The sequence below is a fragment of the Bicyclus anynana genome, chromosome Z, assembly GCF_947172395.1.
Source record: "Bicyclus anynana chromosome Z, ilBicAnyn1.1, whole genome shotgun sequence".
Classification (NCBI taxonomy): Eukaryota; Metazoa; Arthropoda; class Insecta; order Lepidoptera; family Nymphalidae; genus Bicyclus; species Bicyclus anynana.
In genome coordinates this window covers 689,304-707,158 of record NC_069110.1, presented here as the reverse complement: position 1 = coordinate 707,158, position 17,855 = coordinate 689,304, and the positions used below count along the sequence as shown (strand labels likewise).

Here is a 17,855-nt window from a genome sequence, read left to right as displayed (position 1 = left end):
ATCACTTACCATCAGGTGAGATTGTAGTCAAGGGCTTACTTGTAAAAAATAAAAAAAAGAACCACGAAATATCTTGAGACGAGAGGCGCAATCAAAAATATCTGTTACGCTGCAATGGGACCAAAGAGCAACATTTTTGCTGATGGTTTACAATATTTCTTTGTCTTCTGATGAGATAATTATGTCATTGATGCATGCTGGGCTAATTGCAACTATATTTATATAACTCGACAGTGTAAGACTAATTTGACTTATATATAGAGAAGATGGGGACGAATTCGGAACTCGCACTGTCGAATTACCATTATGCACCATATTTCATTTATCGATCATATATGTTTTTCATATCAAGCTGTATACCTACACCTACAAGTGGCTGGACACATTGTCCACGATCATTGTGTACTTTTTGTTTTCTTAAAACATGTACTGTGCACTAGCTGTAGGTGTATCAAATAAAATATTATTATTAAATTATTGAGTACAGCCTACAGGTTGTATAAAAACAAAACACATAAAAAGGAGAGTTTATTTCAAATACATGTACAATTGGTTACAAATGTTAGTATTTATATCGCCTGACTAAGCTCGTGGCGCGCTTGACATTCTATTAAACTAACAATTAACTAAATAATATAATAGTAATTAGTAACGGGGAAACATATTAAAATAAAATCATAATTTTGAAAAGTGGTTCAATAAATTAGTTATGCATTTCACAGTACAACAACAGAGTAATTAAATTGACTCATAGACGCTAGTCGGTAACAGAGCACAAAATGATTCTAATACACAAACAAGCTACTAAAGCTCTTCTATTCCCAGAAGATGGTTTGCTCGTCTTATGCATAAGTTGTACTATGTGCGCTGTAGCATGGTGCAGATGACAGTTGCCTAATGACGTTCATAATACGCAGGTACTAATATCGTGAATCGCGACAAATTTTCAAGAGTGGAAAGTCACCCGCACCATGCTATATCGCACGATATAAGCACTAACGCGTTTATATGTAACGTGAAGGAACGTCAACACAGCAGACACTTACAGGCATTTGATAACAATTTAATAATATATGTTTGCTAATGCTCCCAAGTTTTACAAACCAACGCACCTGCCTACTACTTACTACATAAAAAGTGAAACCGTCTTCAGAAAGCAGGAAAACTAAACATTTTACTAAATAACATACAGATCGACTATAGAGACCATACACAAAGAAAACCTCCTTACTCTAAATCTTTTTGTAAAATAAATAGTATTCGAGATAGTGTCATGAATTTAATGAGACAAACCAAGCGTCGGCGAAATTAACTATTCAGATTTTTTTGGTAATTCATTATTAATGTTTCGGGTATACCTGTCACCAATCACAACGTCTGGAGTGGCTATTTATTCTGGTTTAGTACCACTATAATATTTATTCTTGAAAATTACTCCATGTCATAATATTTAACTATCTTCCATGTATAATAATTTCATTTTGATTATTATAAGTACCTACTATTTTTTTGTTCTACGAAAACAATAATAATAGAAATGAGTGAATTTAATCGCATTTCTACCCTCTGCCCCAGATAGGCCTTTAGCGCGGCTAGGGGTGATTATGGGAGAGCTGCCATGCCAACAGTTCGGGAGCACACGTTTCAGGGCTCAACATAAATTGGGCGACGACTTCGAGTTCATATAAACTAAACAATCGAAACAAATGAAGTAGACAAAGCAAGCGTGTGGGCGAAGGACGCGGGCGAAGCGTGTGGGCGCAACGTTCGACGCGCACGCGCCGCTGTATTGATTCCAATATCCCTCGTTTACAGGAATAGCAAACACCCCTAGCTACTAAGGTACTAGCATATTACTCGGAAACTATTATTCTCGAATATTCCTTTCCTTCGACGTGGGAAGTCGTTGAGATCAGTTACTGAATCTATACTAATATTATAAAGCTGAAGAATTTGTTTGTTTGTTTGATTGAACGCGCTAATCTCAGGAACTACTGGTCTGATTTGAAAAATTCTTTCAGTGTTAGATAGCCCATTTATCGAGGAAGGAGGAGGTTGTATATTATGCCCGTATTCCTTCAGGAACGGGAACCGAGCGAGTGAAACAGCGCGGCGTCAGCTAGTAATAAATAATTGAGTGTATCGCATTGCACCGTTAAAGTTAATATTGGAAAAGCAATGGTTCTACGAGTATTCGACATACAAAGTTATAACAACTTCATGGAGAATTCATCCACATTAGTACAAGTAACAGTGCGTCGTGTGCAATCGTCAGTAAAGTACGATCAATACACTAATTATTCTAAACACTATTTTTTTTAAACTATCTCTGCACAGACAGAGTTTAAACTTTTATGATATGGAAAACATACATTGATATTATTAGATAAAGTTATACACAATTGTTGGAACTAATTTACCTTCTACGAATATAAACAAAACATTTACAAGAGTGGTGAGCAAGCATTAATAGCATATATGAATGTCGGTTGCCTATAGTAGGAAACTACAAGAATTCTACATGAAAATATGGTAAAATTATATCCAATGTTTAAAAAAATAGTCGGATGTGAAAATCTCGTGCGTTATTGCATATATTTGCCCCTTTTTTAGGAAACTTGAATATGATAGTATCTTACCTGCCTCCAAACACATTATACGCTTCCCAAGCTTTAGTATATATTCATTTGTCTAGTTTTTGTAAAATTGATTGCTCAGGCTTGGCGCTTTTGCGCCGAAAATCAGTAAATAACGCAAACTCTATACGAGTACGTGCGCGAAAGTTAGAGTGACCACTCATTAAGGGCACCTAGTTTTCCATCACACTAAGGAATTGTAGCAAGTTAGCACCAACTGAAAGAAACTGAAAGAAGGACTGCCACTTTTGGTCCTGACTAATGCCTATTGAAATTAATTTGTTCCTCTGCCCTGTCTAATGCATGCGCCGGCCTTTAGCGGGGACGAGAACATGGTCAACATCGGTATCCTTTTTCCTAAAACTTCCTTTTCTTTTGCAAATTATAGAACCGGTTCTAAGGACCATAAAATTATCGTACATGGATTGTATAAGGATGCGAAATTTTCATCAGGCGTTTTAGTAATACAATTTAATAATAAGATGAGGATTTAACAAGAAACATTGTCAAAAACGTTGATTCCATCCGCTTATTAGGCATCGGTACTATTTTTATATAAGACAAATAGTTTTAAAGTTATCAAAGTGAGATGACATTTTTGTAACGATCCAATTTTCCAACACCCAACTCTATAGTTTCAAATATACCTTAGATCTTGTAAATATAACAACGCTTAATATGAATCGTTACAGAAGACTCGGTTAAACAAACGCGCAGGCACCGGGAACGCGGCGGCGCGTGGGCGGAAGCGTGTAGGCGGAGGCTCCAATCGATAGGACAAAAGTTCAAGGTCATTCCAATCCTCCGTTATGTTTGTGTTCAGCTAGCGGCTAGTGTATCATCTGCCCATACTCTGCTCTTGACCTGTTGCTACCCCGCACTGCGTGGCTTGCAGGGATACAATTTGCGTCACTGCGTCTTCGCAGATTGAACAAGGAACCGCCGCCTCAGCTAGAGGTTCGCCCACCATGTACAACGTTAGAGACAGTATACCCTAGTCGTGTCTTAACACAATGTAAAAAACTAAAAACCACGAGAAATAGTGTATGTATTTTTAACATCAATATACAAATCTGCAAAATTGTATAATTGTGTGATAGACGACATTTGAATGATATTCAGATTAGATAAATTTTAATTTTATAGAAAAATAGTGTAACATACGTCGAGAATAATCGTAAAGGTGAATTAATTCTCCTTCTGTGCCCACGAGCTCTATACGAAATTCATAGTGATGTCTTAGTGATAAGTTTATACTAATCTATAATAGATTGTGTTTGTTAAAGATGTTCGCACATCTGACCGCATAACTAGTGCTCATCAGTCAATTATAAATGGGATTGAAATAGGCGTGGATACTTTGCTTCTTTAAGGATTTAGGAAAAAATGTAATTGGAGCTCGGCGCAATCAGATGTGCCATCAGCTTTATTTTGAGAGCTTATCGATTAGGAAAATATTCTCTTAATATACGGACATTAATAAAATAAAAGCGTATGTAAACGGTGATGCGGACACAGCAGCTCGGTACGTAGTGAACTAACTGCGACTCACTAAACTTGAGTATCTCTTTTCGGTGGCGAGTTTACAAACAAAAAATTGAATTTAGCAGTAATTTTACAATTACTTACTCAAATGTAGAGTAAAATAGAAATTTTTAGCCGTTACATATAATTGTGATAAATAAAAAAGTTTTTATTAATTTTACTAACCTATTGTGTGTCGTAATACATGATATAGGACGAATAATAAAATGGTAAGTATATTTCTAACATACATTCTAATTTACAATTGTACAGTCTGACCAGAAAAATGAAAAACGACACTATATTGTGGAAAAAGATAATTTCTTCTACCAACAAACTAAGCCCAGACTGTTAAAAATACTTGTGGCACTCTCACTCAAGTTTTTTTTTATATTTCTGGCCAGACTTTAACATACGTTGAAATGTGTGTAAATGTGATACAGACACCAATAATGTATTACAAATAGTACAACCGTCGCACATTAGACTGCTCCGGTAATACCGCCGCACCGCACTCGACATATGTGCGAACGGCTTTAATTCATTGCGATAAATAAGTTATACAAACAACAACACATTTTATAATACGACATTTATAAATTGTACTCTTAAATGTCACGTAAAATGACGCTGAAAAGCAATTTTGTATAATAAAAGATTGGATGAGCGGTTATTGATTTTGACAATGAGTGTGTCAACACATTGTGTTACTTAACAACTTACGCAACTAATGTTCAAATTTGAACCCTATCATCTAAAATCTATGCAATCAGCTGAATGTTCATTTTACTTGACACTTACTATACACGGTTCAATAAATAAACGACTTATGTAAAGACTTACGTATACTCTTATTTGAGATAAATATTTTTGGTTTAATAATACATATAAGCTCAGAGTTCAATATAATAACATTACAGTCCGTACACTCAGCAAAACAATTTTGAATATTTTTTTTACAACGTACCCGATTAACTAAAGAACCACATTAAAAAATAAACAAAAACATAGGAACTTAATTAAAACCGCACGTACTAGTATTTATAAACTTACTTTTTACACAACAAATAGTGCAGAAAAAATGCATCATTTCAACTGATATTTAGTAAGATAAACAACCGGGGCACAAATATCGATAAATAAACATTAAGTAAAGATCTGCTGACTGTACAATGTACATTATAAAATTCGTACATTTGTTTGAGAAACGTTATAGTAAATTTACTAATTAATAGATTAAATTATTATTATAGTTGTAGATCGACGATTACTATAATACGTGTCGTGATGTACCTGTCCGGATGATAAATTGTGATGACTGTACTTCGAGTAACTTTAAACTTCTAGATATGCAAGTATAAGCAATGTGTTAAATAAAACACATGTACTAGGTCGTAAAAATCGTTTCATTGACGAACTTATGAATCTGAGTCTCTGAATATGAAAATGATCCCTTTAAGAGACTGCTATGATATGCTATGATTTTGGCCATCAACGTTACTGTGAGATTCTGCTTTCCTAATCCGTACTGTAACTACGAAAAAAACAAAGGCCCTCTGGGTCTATGAATTTCCCATATGTCTGGTTGGAACAAAATTCCTTTCCAAAATTAATAACGATATATTAAATACTGAATTTCATTTAATGTTATCAATTAAAACTAATATATATTAGTGTTTGATAGTATTGAAGTATAAAATTAAATAACAAATAATTTAGACACTGAAATTCATTTTATTTTCTTTTATTTCATCTATGAGCATCATCAAGTATTACAGCCAATCAGTATGTCTGATACAGAACCTCTGATGAGATATCCATTTATTTCGTACGTCTGTACACTTTTAAACGGCTTTATTGATCTACGAGTAGTCCTGTTATTAATTCTTGTGTTTGGAATCTGGTGCAATATAACATTTAAATATTCTTCTTCTTTCATACCTCTAACATAAAAGCGCACGCCACTTTGATCGTCTGCTCTGATTGATATTTCGAGATCGCTCGAGCAACTAAATATGTCCGAACACATCTGTACGTATTATTTATGTTTTGTCATGACATGTGCAATAAAAAACAAAAAAACTTAAATATTAATTTTCGTGAAACTTTTACGAAGAATATGAATTTTACAAACTAATGAAACACGGCTGAGGCTGATTAAACGAAACGCAATAAATAATCATAATAGGAACGTTAATATTACAAAGAATTAAAGTAAAGTAATAATAATATTTCGATGAAACGATTCTGTACAAAGATACATGCCGTTAGTAACTTCATCGCTGAAGCTATAACAATATAAAAAAAACGCCTCAACTCAAAAAAAGTTCATTTCACGTCGCACGTCGTTTATTTATTTTTTTATGTATACCACTTATAATTGAAACGAAAGAATACAATACCTATCGTCTTTAAAATACAACATCGGATAAAAAAGTCCCAAAGAGATCAAAATTTTTTAACGAAACGGGCAATGCCCCTTACTCGATGTCACTATGAAGTTTGGTCATCGGAGCGGTGCGAGTGACGGCGATGTTCATATGTCGATGTTGTAGTAGCGGAGCGGGCGCGGGCGCGGACGCGGGCGCGGCGCGGGGCGGGCGCGGCATCAGCCCAGCTGCTGCAGCGACACCGACACCTTGTACAGGCTCTCCATCATGAAGGAGAGGTTCTGCGACAGCTCGTTCACAGGTCGGGTGATCGCCACCATATCTGCAACATCCAACGATACAATAATTATTAATCTGTGGTTAACGCTTATATTTTTATCACACAACGGTTATCAAGTAGTACGATAGTGGTTTTTTAGGGTAACCATTATGAGGTCTCGGGTATCACTAGGTCTTGATATAAGGGTTAAAGTCCTTTCGCCCAAGGAATTCTCAGTAGCCGCACGGAACTACGAAGTCGATGACGTCACACCTTTGTGTCTCAGAGACCCATTAGTCCTTGTCATCATCATCAGCATTTGATAGTGATCGCTACAGAGTCGAACATTTTCACCATAAACACACCAACCCGCATTGGAACTACGTGCAACTCAAGCAAACGCTTTAAAGTCCCCTCTTTTGAAATAAAATAATGATAAATGGTTTCCGTTGACACAGCAAGCCTAACCTCCGTCGTAATTTCGTGTCATCGTCGTCATTTTTGTGATACACTGCGCGATAGGTGACCGCCAACTTACCGGGCTGCGCCTGCGCGAGTCCCTTGCAGTAGACGTGGAGTAAGCTAGTGACGTCATCCTCGGGCAGCTCGCCGCGCTCCAAAATACGTTCAGCGTTGCGGTCGCGCACCAATGCGAGAGCAGCTCCCCACCTGCGGAAAATAAAAAATGTCCAGAGGTTACCCTGGGTGATATAGGATATTGGGTGCGAGTGCTGTGCCATTTCTTTCTTCAAAAAAAATTTGGTAAAATTTTACGGCACAGAGGTGGAAAGTTTGTGGTCCCTACATCTCCGTGCCTCGGAGAGCACGTTTAACCATCTCCGTCATTAACATTAACAACGGATAGTGATGGTTGAGTTGGCATTGTGTCAAAGCCGAGGAGCGTGGCTTAAAGGTTTTCAGGTCATGCACTAAAGTGGACCATTAATCTTATCTCATCTCCTTTTCCTTATCCCACATAAGCGGGGTCAGATAAATATGTCAATCTTTTCCATTCATCTCTATTACTCGTCAACTCATCCTCCACTCCCTTTATACACATGTCCTCTTGCACACACTCCAGCTATCACTTCTTTGGCCTTTCTCTCCTCTTATGGGCATAAGAGGAGAGGAGCCATTTGCACATTCATCACTGATTTAGTGTTCATTTTAATAGATTGATAATAAGGACCAAAATAGTGAATAGGCAACCTGGCTAGAAAAGGGACTGAAACTTCATCAGAGTGGACAGAATAGATATTGAAATGAAATATTTTCGTCCACCTAGAAATTAATTTATATCCAGAAGATTCAATCAGCAGAATGTTATTACATACGTTATTATATGTACGTGTAATCTGCTGTTAACCTGACTGAATATCAGTTTGCTGGAACTGGGCTTTTAAAAATAGCTGCCACCACATTGACGTCAACCAAAAGGGGGACCGCCAATGCCCAGTGGGAGGAGCTCGGCACATATACGGTGCTGCGATTGGTTGGACTTCGGCCGTTCCTACGGGCAACCGCGTTCACACGGTATGTCTGTGTGCGTCGCGATTTCTAGGAAGTGCCGATAAAATCAATACTGCGCACAGATACTGAGCACTGAAACGTGGGTGGGCATCAGGACCTCTGACATTTTGCCTTATTTTATAGAAGAAATGCTAAAGGTTAGACTAGCAAACCGTTAAATGACATATATATGTATATAAGGCTTTCATTTTGAGTTAATCAACGCCGTTGTCAACGAAAGTAAACCTATACGCGAAGTCAAAAGCTAGTAATAAAATACACACGCATGTCCCAATGCACACTTGCACGCACGTACGCAAGAACGCTGGAACGCACGCTCGCACGCACGCACACACACACACAGTGTAAAGTCTATGAAGCGAAAGTCTTATTTATTTTTTACTCGTGCATCCCATTCAAAAGCATTCATTATAATATTACCATCTATAAGCGATGTGTGATGAAGATCCAGTTCATATAATTTAGTTATACAAGTGTGCGTGATAGTACGTAAAACATACTGACCTTGTTTTGATACTGAAAGATAGAATGTAAAGTAGAAAAACTCGACGAATGGTCTAAGATCCGGCATTACAAATATATATATACCCTCATCTGTTATTCATAAGTGTTATGAAATAAATAATAGATAATGTTCACAGTGACACATTGCAAATGCTTGCCTAGTTAAATTGCGGCCAAACACATTTTTCATACAAAATCTACGAAATCATGACCTTTATCAAAGGCAACCTAATAGAGCTAAATTTATAGGCATATATAAAGAAAGTCGTGTTAGTTACACAATTCATAACTCAAGAACAGCTGAACCGATGGCCGAAAATTGGTGCAGATGTTACTTAGAACCAGGAGACGGACATAGGATACTTAGGATAGGGGCATAAAATAACTAAATAGCACGCACTAAAAATTACAAATATTGGATTCAGTCACATGACTATTTTTTCATATTTCTGAAGGCCTTTCATTTGATATCTATATCATGAGGGTGGATTTCCAGTCCGCCAACTTGGGAAGGCCGCCATATTGGATTTGTAATGACGTATCTTAGCTAGTCATGTATTGTCATCAGAAGTTAGAGCGTGTGCAAAATTTCATCCTCATCGAAGACCGGGAAGTGGGTCAAATTAAGATTTCAAGGTTTTCTTACATACATACATAGTTACAAGTAACTAAGGAGGCCACCATCTTGAATTTGTAATGACGTTTCTTAGCTAGTCATGTATTGTCATCAGAACTCAGAGATCCTAATCGAAGACCGGGAAGTGGGTCAAATTAAGATTCTAAGATTTGATTTTCTTACATCTATGTACGTAGTAAAGAACCGTGATAGCCCAGTGGATACAACCCTCTCCTCCGATTCCGGAGAATGTTGGTTCGACTCTGGTCCGGGGCATGCACCTCCAACTTTTCAGTGGTGTGCATTTTAAGAAATTAAATATCACGTGTCTCAAACGGCGAAGGAAAAACATTGTGAGGAAACCTGTATACTTGAGAATTGTCTTAATTCTCTGCGTGTGTGAAGTCTGCCAAACCACAAGTAGTAGAAGCAGAACTAGCCGGTGATGCTGATGCAAGAGTGACGAGCATGATGCAAGTTTGTATATGTGTCGCTGTATGAGGGCAGCATGGTTTTACACCTGGGTGGAGCAATGAAATGTCCTTTTCCTGTCTTTTCCCAAGATTTCCCAATTCCGGCCTTCCCGGAATTTGATCACTCCAAGGCCGGAATTAGAAAAGAAGGATTAAGGCCAGACCTTTTTCCACTTTAGGGCACCGAACCCCCTTTCCTAAGCCTGGCCTACCAGTGAGCCATTCTACTGGCTGTGGTTGCTGAGCATGCTGCATGCTGCAAGCTGTACCTCTGTCGCTGCATGAGATGCAACAGGCGCGCGTCGTCGTGCGGCGCGGGCGAGTGTTCGGCCCACGAGTCGCTGAGGTGGGCCACCAGCGCCGCCCGCACCGGCGTCACCGCGCCACTCATCTCCACACCCTGGAAAACGAAGTGAAAACACACTCAGCTCATCCATGAAAGTAAGGACGTATACAGCATATATACTACGTTTATTGTTTCCAGTACACACGATTTACACCGCATTCTGAACTTGGTCAGGGATATAAAGCCCGCGAATAACTCATTTGATAATTACAATAACTCTTTTTCGCAGAACTTCTCTAGTTTTTGAAAACCAATGTCATACTTATTTCCGCTGTCAAGCAGCATCGCTCTGTTTCGGTTGACTTGGGATGGTTGCACAGCAGGGTGTATTCCTAGCGCGTTCTATAAGTTGTTTCTCATCTAAATTAAATACAACAATCCGGTTTGCGAAGTTGGTTGATTTACACCTCCGATCTTAAGTGATCGTTACTCTAATGGTCTAAGCAGAGGGCCTATGCCACATTTTTATTTAAGAATATTTTAATAATATGACAAATATTCCCATTCCTCTCCGGTCGGGAAAGACGGTGCTGGGAGTGGGTACGACAATAGACCAACGGGGCGGGGATCGATCCACCACCCCTCGGTGATGAATCCGACCGCTCTTACCGTTGAGCTATTGAGGCTCATATTCCTTAATAAGTCTGCAGAGGGCCATTACAAATTTGATTATGATAATATTAATAGGAGTATTTGTTACTTGTCAACTGTTCTTTTGAACCTTCTATTCATTACTGTAAAAAAACCATGATAAATAAGTTCACTAAACTACGAATATCAAACCCTTTATTTGCTGATACAGTTTACAAGGTCTTAACGAACATACTAAATGCAGAACAGAAGTCCGTTGCAAGCGAGCCACATATCTACGTTGGCTGCACAAAGGGCGACCGACTGACATCGATCTGCAGGAATCGATATGTTCGATTGCGGGAGCGCTCAACAGGTATGCAAATTTGGGTCACGGGGTCAAGTGTATTCCCAGCGGGGCATGTTATTTTATTAGGTTACCGGAAAACCAGGTTTATAGGTTACCTATATTCACGATAAACCAGAAAAAATATTTCAAGAGCATTGATAAAATATAAAACTGATTAATTCGTCAACAAGTTTTTTGGATAATTTTTCTAGTGTTAATTTGTGCAACCCAAATAAAATAGACTCTGGGCTTGAACTAGCACTAATTAAGGTTTGTAGAAGAAAAGCAAACATTTTGCACACACGAACACACATACACATTTTTTAAATATTATATCTTAAAAAAAATATATTTTTAGACAAATTTGTTTGCTTAAACCTTCTTTCGATTCCTTGTCGCGAAATCCCTTCTCGGCGGACGTCTACTAACTATAAACTACCTCTTTGCGAAACTTCATCTTTGTACGTCAAGGTGTTTAATATATTTCGCCTTGATAATGCAATATATGTTAGCCTAAATTTTACGGTTATTAAGTTATATTGATTTATCTAAAAAATACATAAACACCAACGTTTTTACCCTACGTGCGTAATTACTACTACTACTACGTAATGTAGTCTTACTATGTGCTGTTTCACTACTTGCGTGTTTATACTTGGTAATTATTTTTGAATATTTGCTTCAGCTAATAAACTTAACAACGGGATTAATTACTTTAATATGTTTAACGATTTTTTGTATGGACTTTTAAAGATCACATTGAAGAAAAAACTTACTAGGTATAATAAGGAAATTGCACTGAAGGTAATGTTTATTACATTTTTGTATTCTGTAGAAAAATCAATTTAACCTATTAAGCGTAAAATTTCGGCTAACATATAGTGTGTTATTTAAGTAGGCCTTGATGTCAGTTATCAGCCTGCAGAGTATGTCTTACTATTTACAGGACACCCTGTACATTATACTCGTGGTTGTGGCGTCGGATTGCTGTGATTTGCTCAGATATAACTCAATTACTCGTACAGTTCTCGACCTCGCATTGAAAGTATAATTCCGATAATTCAGTAGCAAATAAGTTTTCAATTTGTCTGATATTTACGATGCTCGCTATCAGGCATCATTACATTCCCGACAGAGATATCATCTTCTCTGTGGGCAGTAATGCTAGCTGATTTGATGTTTTCTTTGCATGAATTCAATTTCTATTTACAGAATGTTCGAGAATTGAAATCATAGACGGGTGCCTCCCAGGCTTATTACAGGTGGACAGGGGGTCGAGGGAGAAAGGGATGGGACCGGGGGAGCCAGGGTCAACGCGTAGGATGCACGTGTAGGATGATGTCCACCGCGCATGTGCACGGTGCAGGGAGGGCGATCGATATAGAGCCCCACGTTCTGATTTTAATTGACGGATTAGTTGCTATGGAAACGGCAGGTATTACACAGTTATGTAGGTCTTGTATAGTTCGCCAGTAGTTTGAAATCATAATCATATTCACTGATTTATTTCATATGCAAATGATTTTGATGATTACACGGGGAATCAATAGTACCCTACACACGTAGAGTTAGCAACGCGAGACTCAGCACACGCTATTCAGTTTCTCACTACGAAACGTATATGTGGATACGCAAGACTAAACTTACGGCCAAACAAATGCATACAGCTCGCGGGCACGGTAGCGACCGGGTGAGAGGAAGCGTCGATGTGAACACGTTGCTATAAGTTCGTACACAACATTTGCTTGCCACTGCGGACGCGAACTGAACGTACGCGACTTGGACGTAGCTTAACAGTTCAAATTGGCACGAACATGGGACCGCAAGTGCGACAATTTGTACATTACGTGTGGATCCTAATTAAAAAATGACGGTTTGGAGCATCCAAACTGTTACCGAGTTCTCTCGTTTGTTCTGTGAATTTTCATATGTATGGAAAATTTGAGCAGAGTCCGTGACTTTGTCTGTCCTTAGACCGCCTTAATCCGGCCCTGTCGTAAAATCCGTTGTTAGCGGACGTCTACTAACTATAAGCTACCTCCCTGCCAAATTTCATGTTTTTATTTCAATTTTAAGTGGTTTTCGATATTTCGTTAAGATATAGACCTTTCGCTTTTATAAATATAGGTAAAGGACTAAAGTAACAGAAACATGAGAAACAAATATGACAAACGAGATGATTTTTTTCTTAGGTATTTTTAAAATTTTCTGCTGACACTCGTAACGTTCTTAAGATTCTCTGTCTACACTCGTACTAAGACGAAGTCGCCGATTTTTTTTATGGCTGCTATTGTATATCATCGTCACTTAACGTTAGCAAAATAGCAGTCGTTAATTTTCAAGTATTAAGTATTCGCCGTTTTCCAAAGTTAGAATTTGGATATTTGAATTTGGTCAGATAAAGAAGAATAAATTATAAAAAAATTACCATGACCGAGTATTCCACAGTTCGGTACAGTTCCGAACCCAAACAAGGGTGGTCTTAAGTTCGATATCCGTCCGTTGAACATTGGTCGAGTCGGCCATTGAATAGTACTACTGAAGAGAATCTACTGAAAAGGTAGGCAGTGGGATTTTGGTCACTTTTAATTACATGTATAATATATAATATAAGAAAATTAAAATTTCGATGACGAACAGTCACTAACAGAAATGCAAAGATCAAAACCGTTGAGCGCAGTACACGAGAAACAGCGTGGGCAGCAGTGACCTTGAATTTGATCCGTTCCATGAAAAGGCTCGGCGCTGTGGGGGCGCCCCCGGTGGAGGTGCCTCGGGTGGTGCCCCCTCGGCGAGGCGAGGAGGTGAGTTTGCAATCAATAACATCGCTTGCTAACTGCGCCATTCGGAAACCAGGGTAAACTTATCTGTGTTCGAGCATCCACTACATTTGTATCGTTCGTTCATTATCAACCCATATTCGGCTCACTGCTGAGCTCGAGTCTCCTCTACGATTGACAGGGGTTAGGCTAATAGTTCACCACGCTGGCCCAATTCAGATTGGAAGACTTCACACACGCAGACAATTAAGAAAATTCTCTGGTAGGTATGCAGATTTCCTCACGATCTTTTCCTTCAGTTAGAGACACGATATAATATTAAATTTCTTAAAATGCACACAACTGAAAAGTTGGAGGTGCATGCAAGGCAAGGTTTGTATACTTTTAGATATTAAAATTGTGTTTTAAAGATATTCTGACCGTAATCGCACCCCAAGCTTATGGATGAACAATAATAAATAAGATGTCAGACTTATAGGGACGCGTTTAGTTACCGAAGAATAAATAGACAGATATCTAAGTTGCAGACATAATATAAAAACTAAATAAATATAAGTTGCGGCGCGTCAATACCGATCTCATGAAGGATACGATCGAGGATAATCGAGGCTCGAAAGTGTTCGCGAGAGATCTGACAGAAGCCAGCTGAGACCGTTTGGAGATCGATCAGGGCAATCTCATTTCTTTAAAGCCCAAGGTCTGGAGTGAGGTCGAGAAGTTTTACGGACAGTTATACACCCGCCTATATGCCTATATATGAGCGTATATTTGAGTTTTTAGGACACAAAAAAAAGTGCATTTGAGCTATTTTTGATGGGGACCTCTTGTAAGTTGCAGATCACTATTTAAGCAGTCGAATATATTATCGCTGCTTAGTATGTGTAATGTACATAAGAGAGATTTGTATTATTGTTTAGAAATATCCTAGCTAATTTAAGCGTAAGGACGGAAGTATCCAAAGATACCCTCATAAAATATATCAGCCAAAATGTACCTTAACTTTATTAAAAAATAATACTTACTATATGGCAATAACGGTCTTTAATAAGCTACCCAGTAAGTTGCAAGCAATGCCTCTCCGAACTTTTAAGATTTAATTAAATAAATGGTTACTCGAACAGTGTTTGTATAAAATAAATGAATTTATCAATTTCATGAAATAATGACATTATGACATTTTGTTTTGTTGTTCTGTAAATAGTAAAATTTAATTTATCGTTTGCTAGTACAATGACAATAAATATTGTAATATAAATGTTAAATTTAGGTTGAAATTTTTATTGTAAATTTTCTCGTCAAAAATTTTAAAATATGTTATTAGGATAAATTTATAAAATTAATTTTTAATTGTAAAATGTTTTGCATACTGTAATTAGTTGAATTTCTAGGTAACTCAATTATTTTAAGATCAAAACATGTATCACAATCTAGCAAATAAACGATTTGATTTGATTTGCCCATAGGCCTGTTGGTTGAATTTGACCAAAGAAGCCAAATTGACCCGACAGTAAGAGTATACCGAAGATACCCCGGAAGTCAGCCTATACGAGATCAGAATGACTCTCAAGCAACTAAAGAACAACAAGGCACCAAGAGACGACTGTGAATTGCAGCAGATTTACACCTGAACGCAGATGGAAAACCGACACTTAAACTAGTGCAGCGATTGTTCAAATCCGTCATTCACGAAGGAGTTGGTCGAGATAGTTGCATTTACCCTACGACATTTGCTCTAGAATATTCTATACACATCCCGACGACCTTGAACTTTTGACCTCGCGGGACCAGTATCGTTGAGTACTTATACACTAGAGTGTTTGATTCTGAATTTTATTAATTTGTATTATTTGTATTTGTGTATTTGTATTATAGGCCTAGTTATAATCATCAGATTTTCATTTTGTACTCTCTCTATTCCAGTGGTGAGACTACGAATATGTGGCGAATGTGTTACGAGGTCCTGGTATCGTGTTTCAACCTGGAGTTAAGAAGCATTTTGTGATATCGGCCCTGTCACTATCGTTAACATCTGACACTGATAGTTAAAGAATCAAAAAATAATACATTGGAGCAGCATGGTGGGTCAAAGCCCCATATTCCCTCTCTTAAAAGGAGGTCTGGCCTTATAGTGGTCCGTTAAAATAGGCTGATAATTATCATATTTTTTTTTTATTTGGACTCCACATTTATCTAAAATAATTTGAATATAATTTTACATATCAAATCTCGTTTAAGTAATAGATTTAGTTTCACTTTAATGTCCGAGAAATAAAGTGCACATCAATATCTGGAATATATACAGGAACACATAAAAAAAGTCAACAAACGAACAATAGAGTGGCGGCCTTGACCCCGACCCCCCGTCAGCACGGGTGCCAACCCCCCGTCAGCAGGGGTGCCAGACACTGTGTTAATATTTATTGTGTCATTATAAAGGTGCGGGCTAATCTTTGGATTGACTGAACCAATTTTTTTTTTTTGAAGCCCAGTGGATATGACCTCTGCCTCCGATTACGGAGGGTGTGGGTTCGAACCCGGTCCGGGGCGGTCAGAAATTACATATCACGTGTTTCAAACGGTGAAAGAAAACATCGCGAGGAAACCGGCATACCAGAAAATTTTCTCAATTCTCTGCGTGTGTAAAGTCTGCCTGTCCGCATTGGGCCAGCGTGGTGGACTATTGGTCTAACCCCTCTCATTCTGAGAGGAGACTCGAGCTTAACAGTGAGCCGAATATGGACTGATGATGATGATGATGAACCGATTTTGAATACTATTTTACGAAAATAAAGCCACGTTTTTATCCCCGGGAACAGGGATCCAGCGGGTGAAACCAGGAGTGACTGCTAGTTTTTAATATATTTGAGTTTGCTATGGGCCCTTCTCGGATTTGGAATCCTCGTACTTCGTTTCGTTTCGACTTTAATTACCACCATTAAATTAAATTATGAATTCGAATTTTGAATTTGAATTTGAATTTTGAATTTGACTTTTGAATTTAAATTGATAGATAGATTTACGACTAGCCGATGCCCCGCAGTTTCAACTAAATATTTTCTGTTCCCGTGAAAATACAACAATATATTACAAAAGTTGTGGCCTTTGTTGGTAAAATAATTTTTATTAAAATCGGTTTAGTAGATCCAGGTCTTGCCACCTACAACCTCACAAAATTTACCTCTATATACGGCTACGATACGTACTCGTAGTTCATAAATTTTAAGAATGTCTAATATCAACTTTCAACCTCTATATAGCTTTTGCTTGCGAGTCAAACATCCACAACTACTTTTTCTTTCTCAAAAATAAAAAAAAAAACCATTGTAACATTTATTTCCCTAATCTATGATTTTTTAGTTTGGAGTCTAGTTAAAAATGTAAAGGTCTATAGTAACAAAAACGGATCAAATAAATAAGCAACCCTATTTTCCACGCCGACTCACGCCCCTCCTCTACGTTTTCCCCGGTAACAGCCAGCCAGCCAGCGTCCCTGTTTATGTTGCCAGGTTAGGGAGATATTTTGAAAGCGCTTAGGCGGCGATCACGTGGCATCTGTAGCGTCAAGGTCAACTCACACCCCTCCTCGACAGTTTCCTTCAACAGTTCGGGCCATTAAACTTGTTTACATCAGTGTGTTGCCAGGTACGAAAACATTTCATATAATGAAATTTCGAAGCGGCGATCACATGGCAACTGTAGCTTCAACTTACGCCCCGCCCTGTATACATCGATTTGTTGCCAGGCACTTAGATGTTATAATGAGAAATATTTTGTGCATGGCAACAGTGACTCAGGGCCAGCTTGGGCTCCGTATCTCCTTTATACTCCCGGTTTTTATAGATTTGTTGTTGCCATGTACTTAAAGAAGGTTTTTTGAA

The 17,855-nt window shown here is 38.0% G+C and overlaps 1 protein-coding gene across 2 annotated transcripts in view; it reads right to left on the bottom strand.

The window, feature by feature from the left end:
- Positions 1-514: 514 nt before the first annotated feature.
- Positions 515-17,855, bottom strand: part of LOC112049258 (protein furry) — a 162,128-nt gene continuing 144,787 nt past the window's right edge. For both annotated transcript variants that reach the window (XM_052890668.1, XM_052890669.1), the window contains exons 55-57: positions 10,202-10,332; positions 7,348-7,478; positions 515-6,872 (exon numbers count right to left, since the gene is read on the bottom strand). In XM_052890668.1, coding sequence (XP_052746628.1) covers positions 6,769-6,872; positions 7,348-7,478; positions 10,202-10,332 — 366 coding nt within the window. In that variant the 3' untranslated portion in view covers positions 515-6,768. The remainder of the gene's footprint in view (positions 6,873-7,347; positions 7,479-10,201; positions 10,333-17,855) is intronic.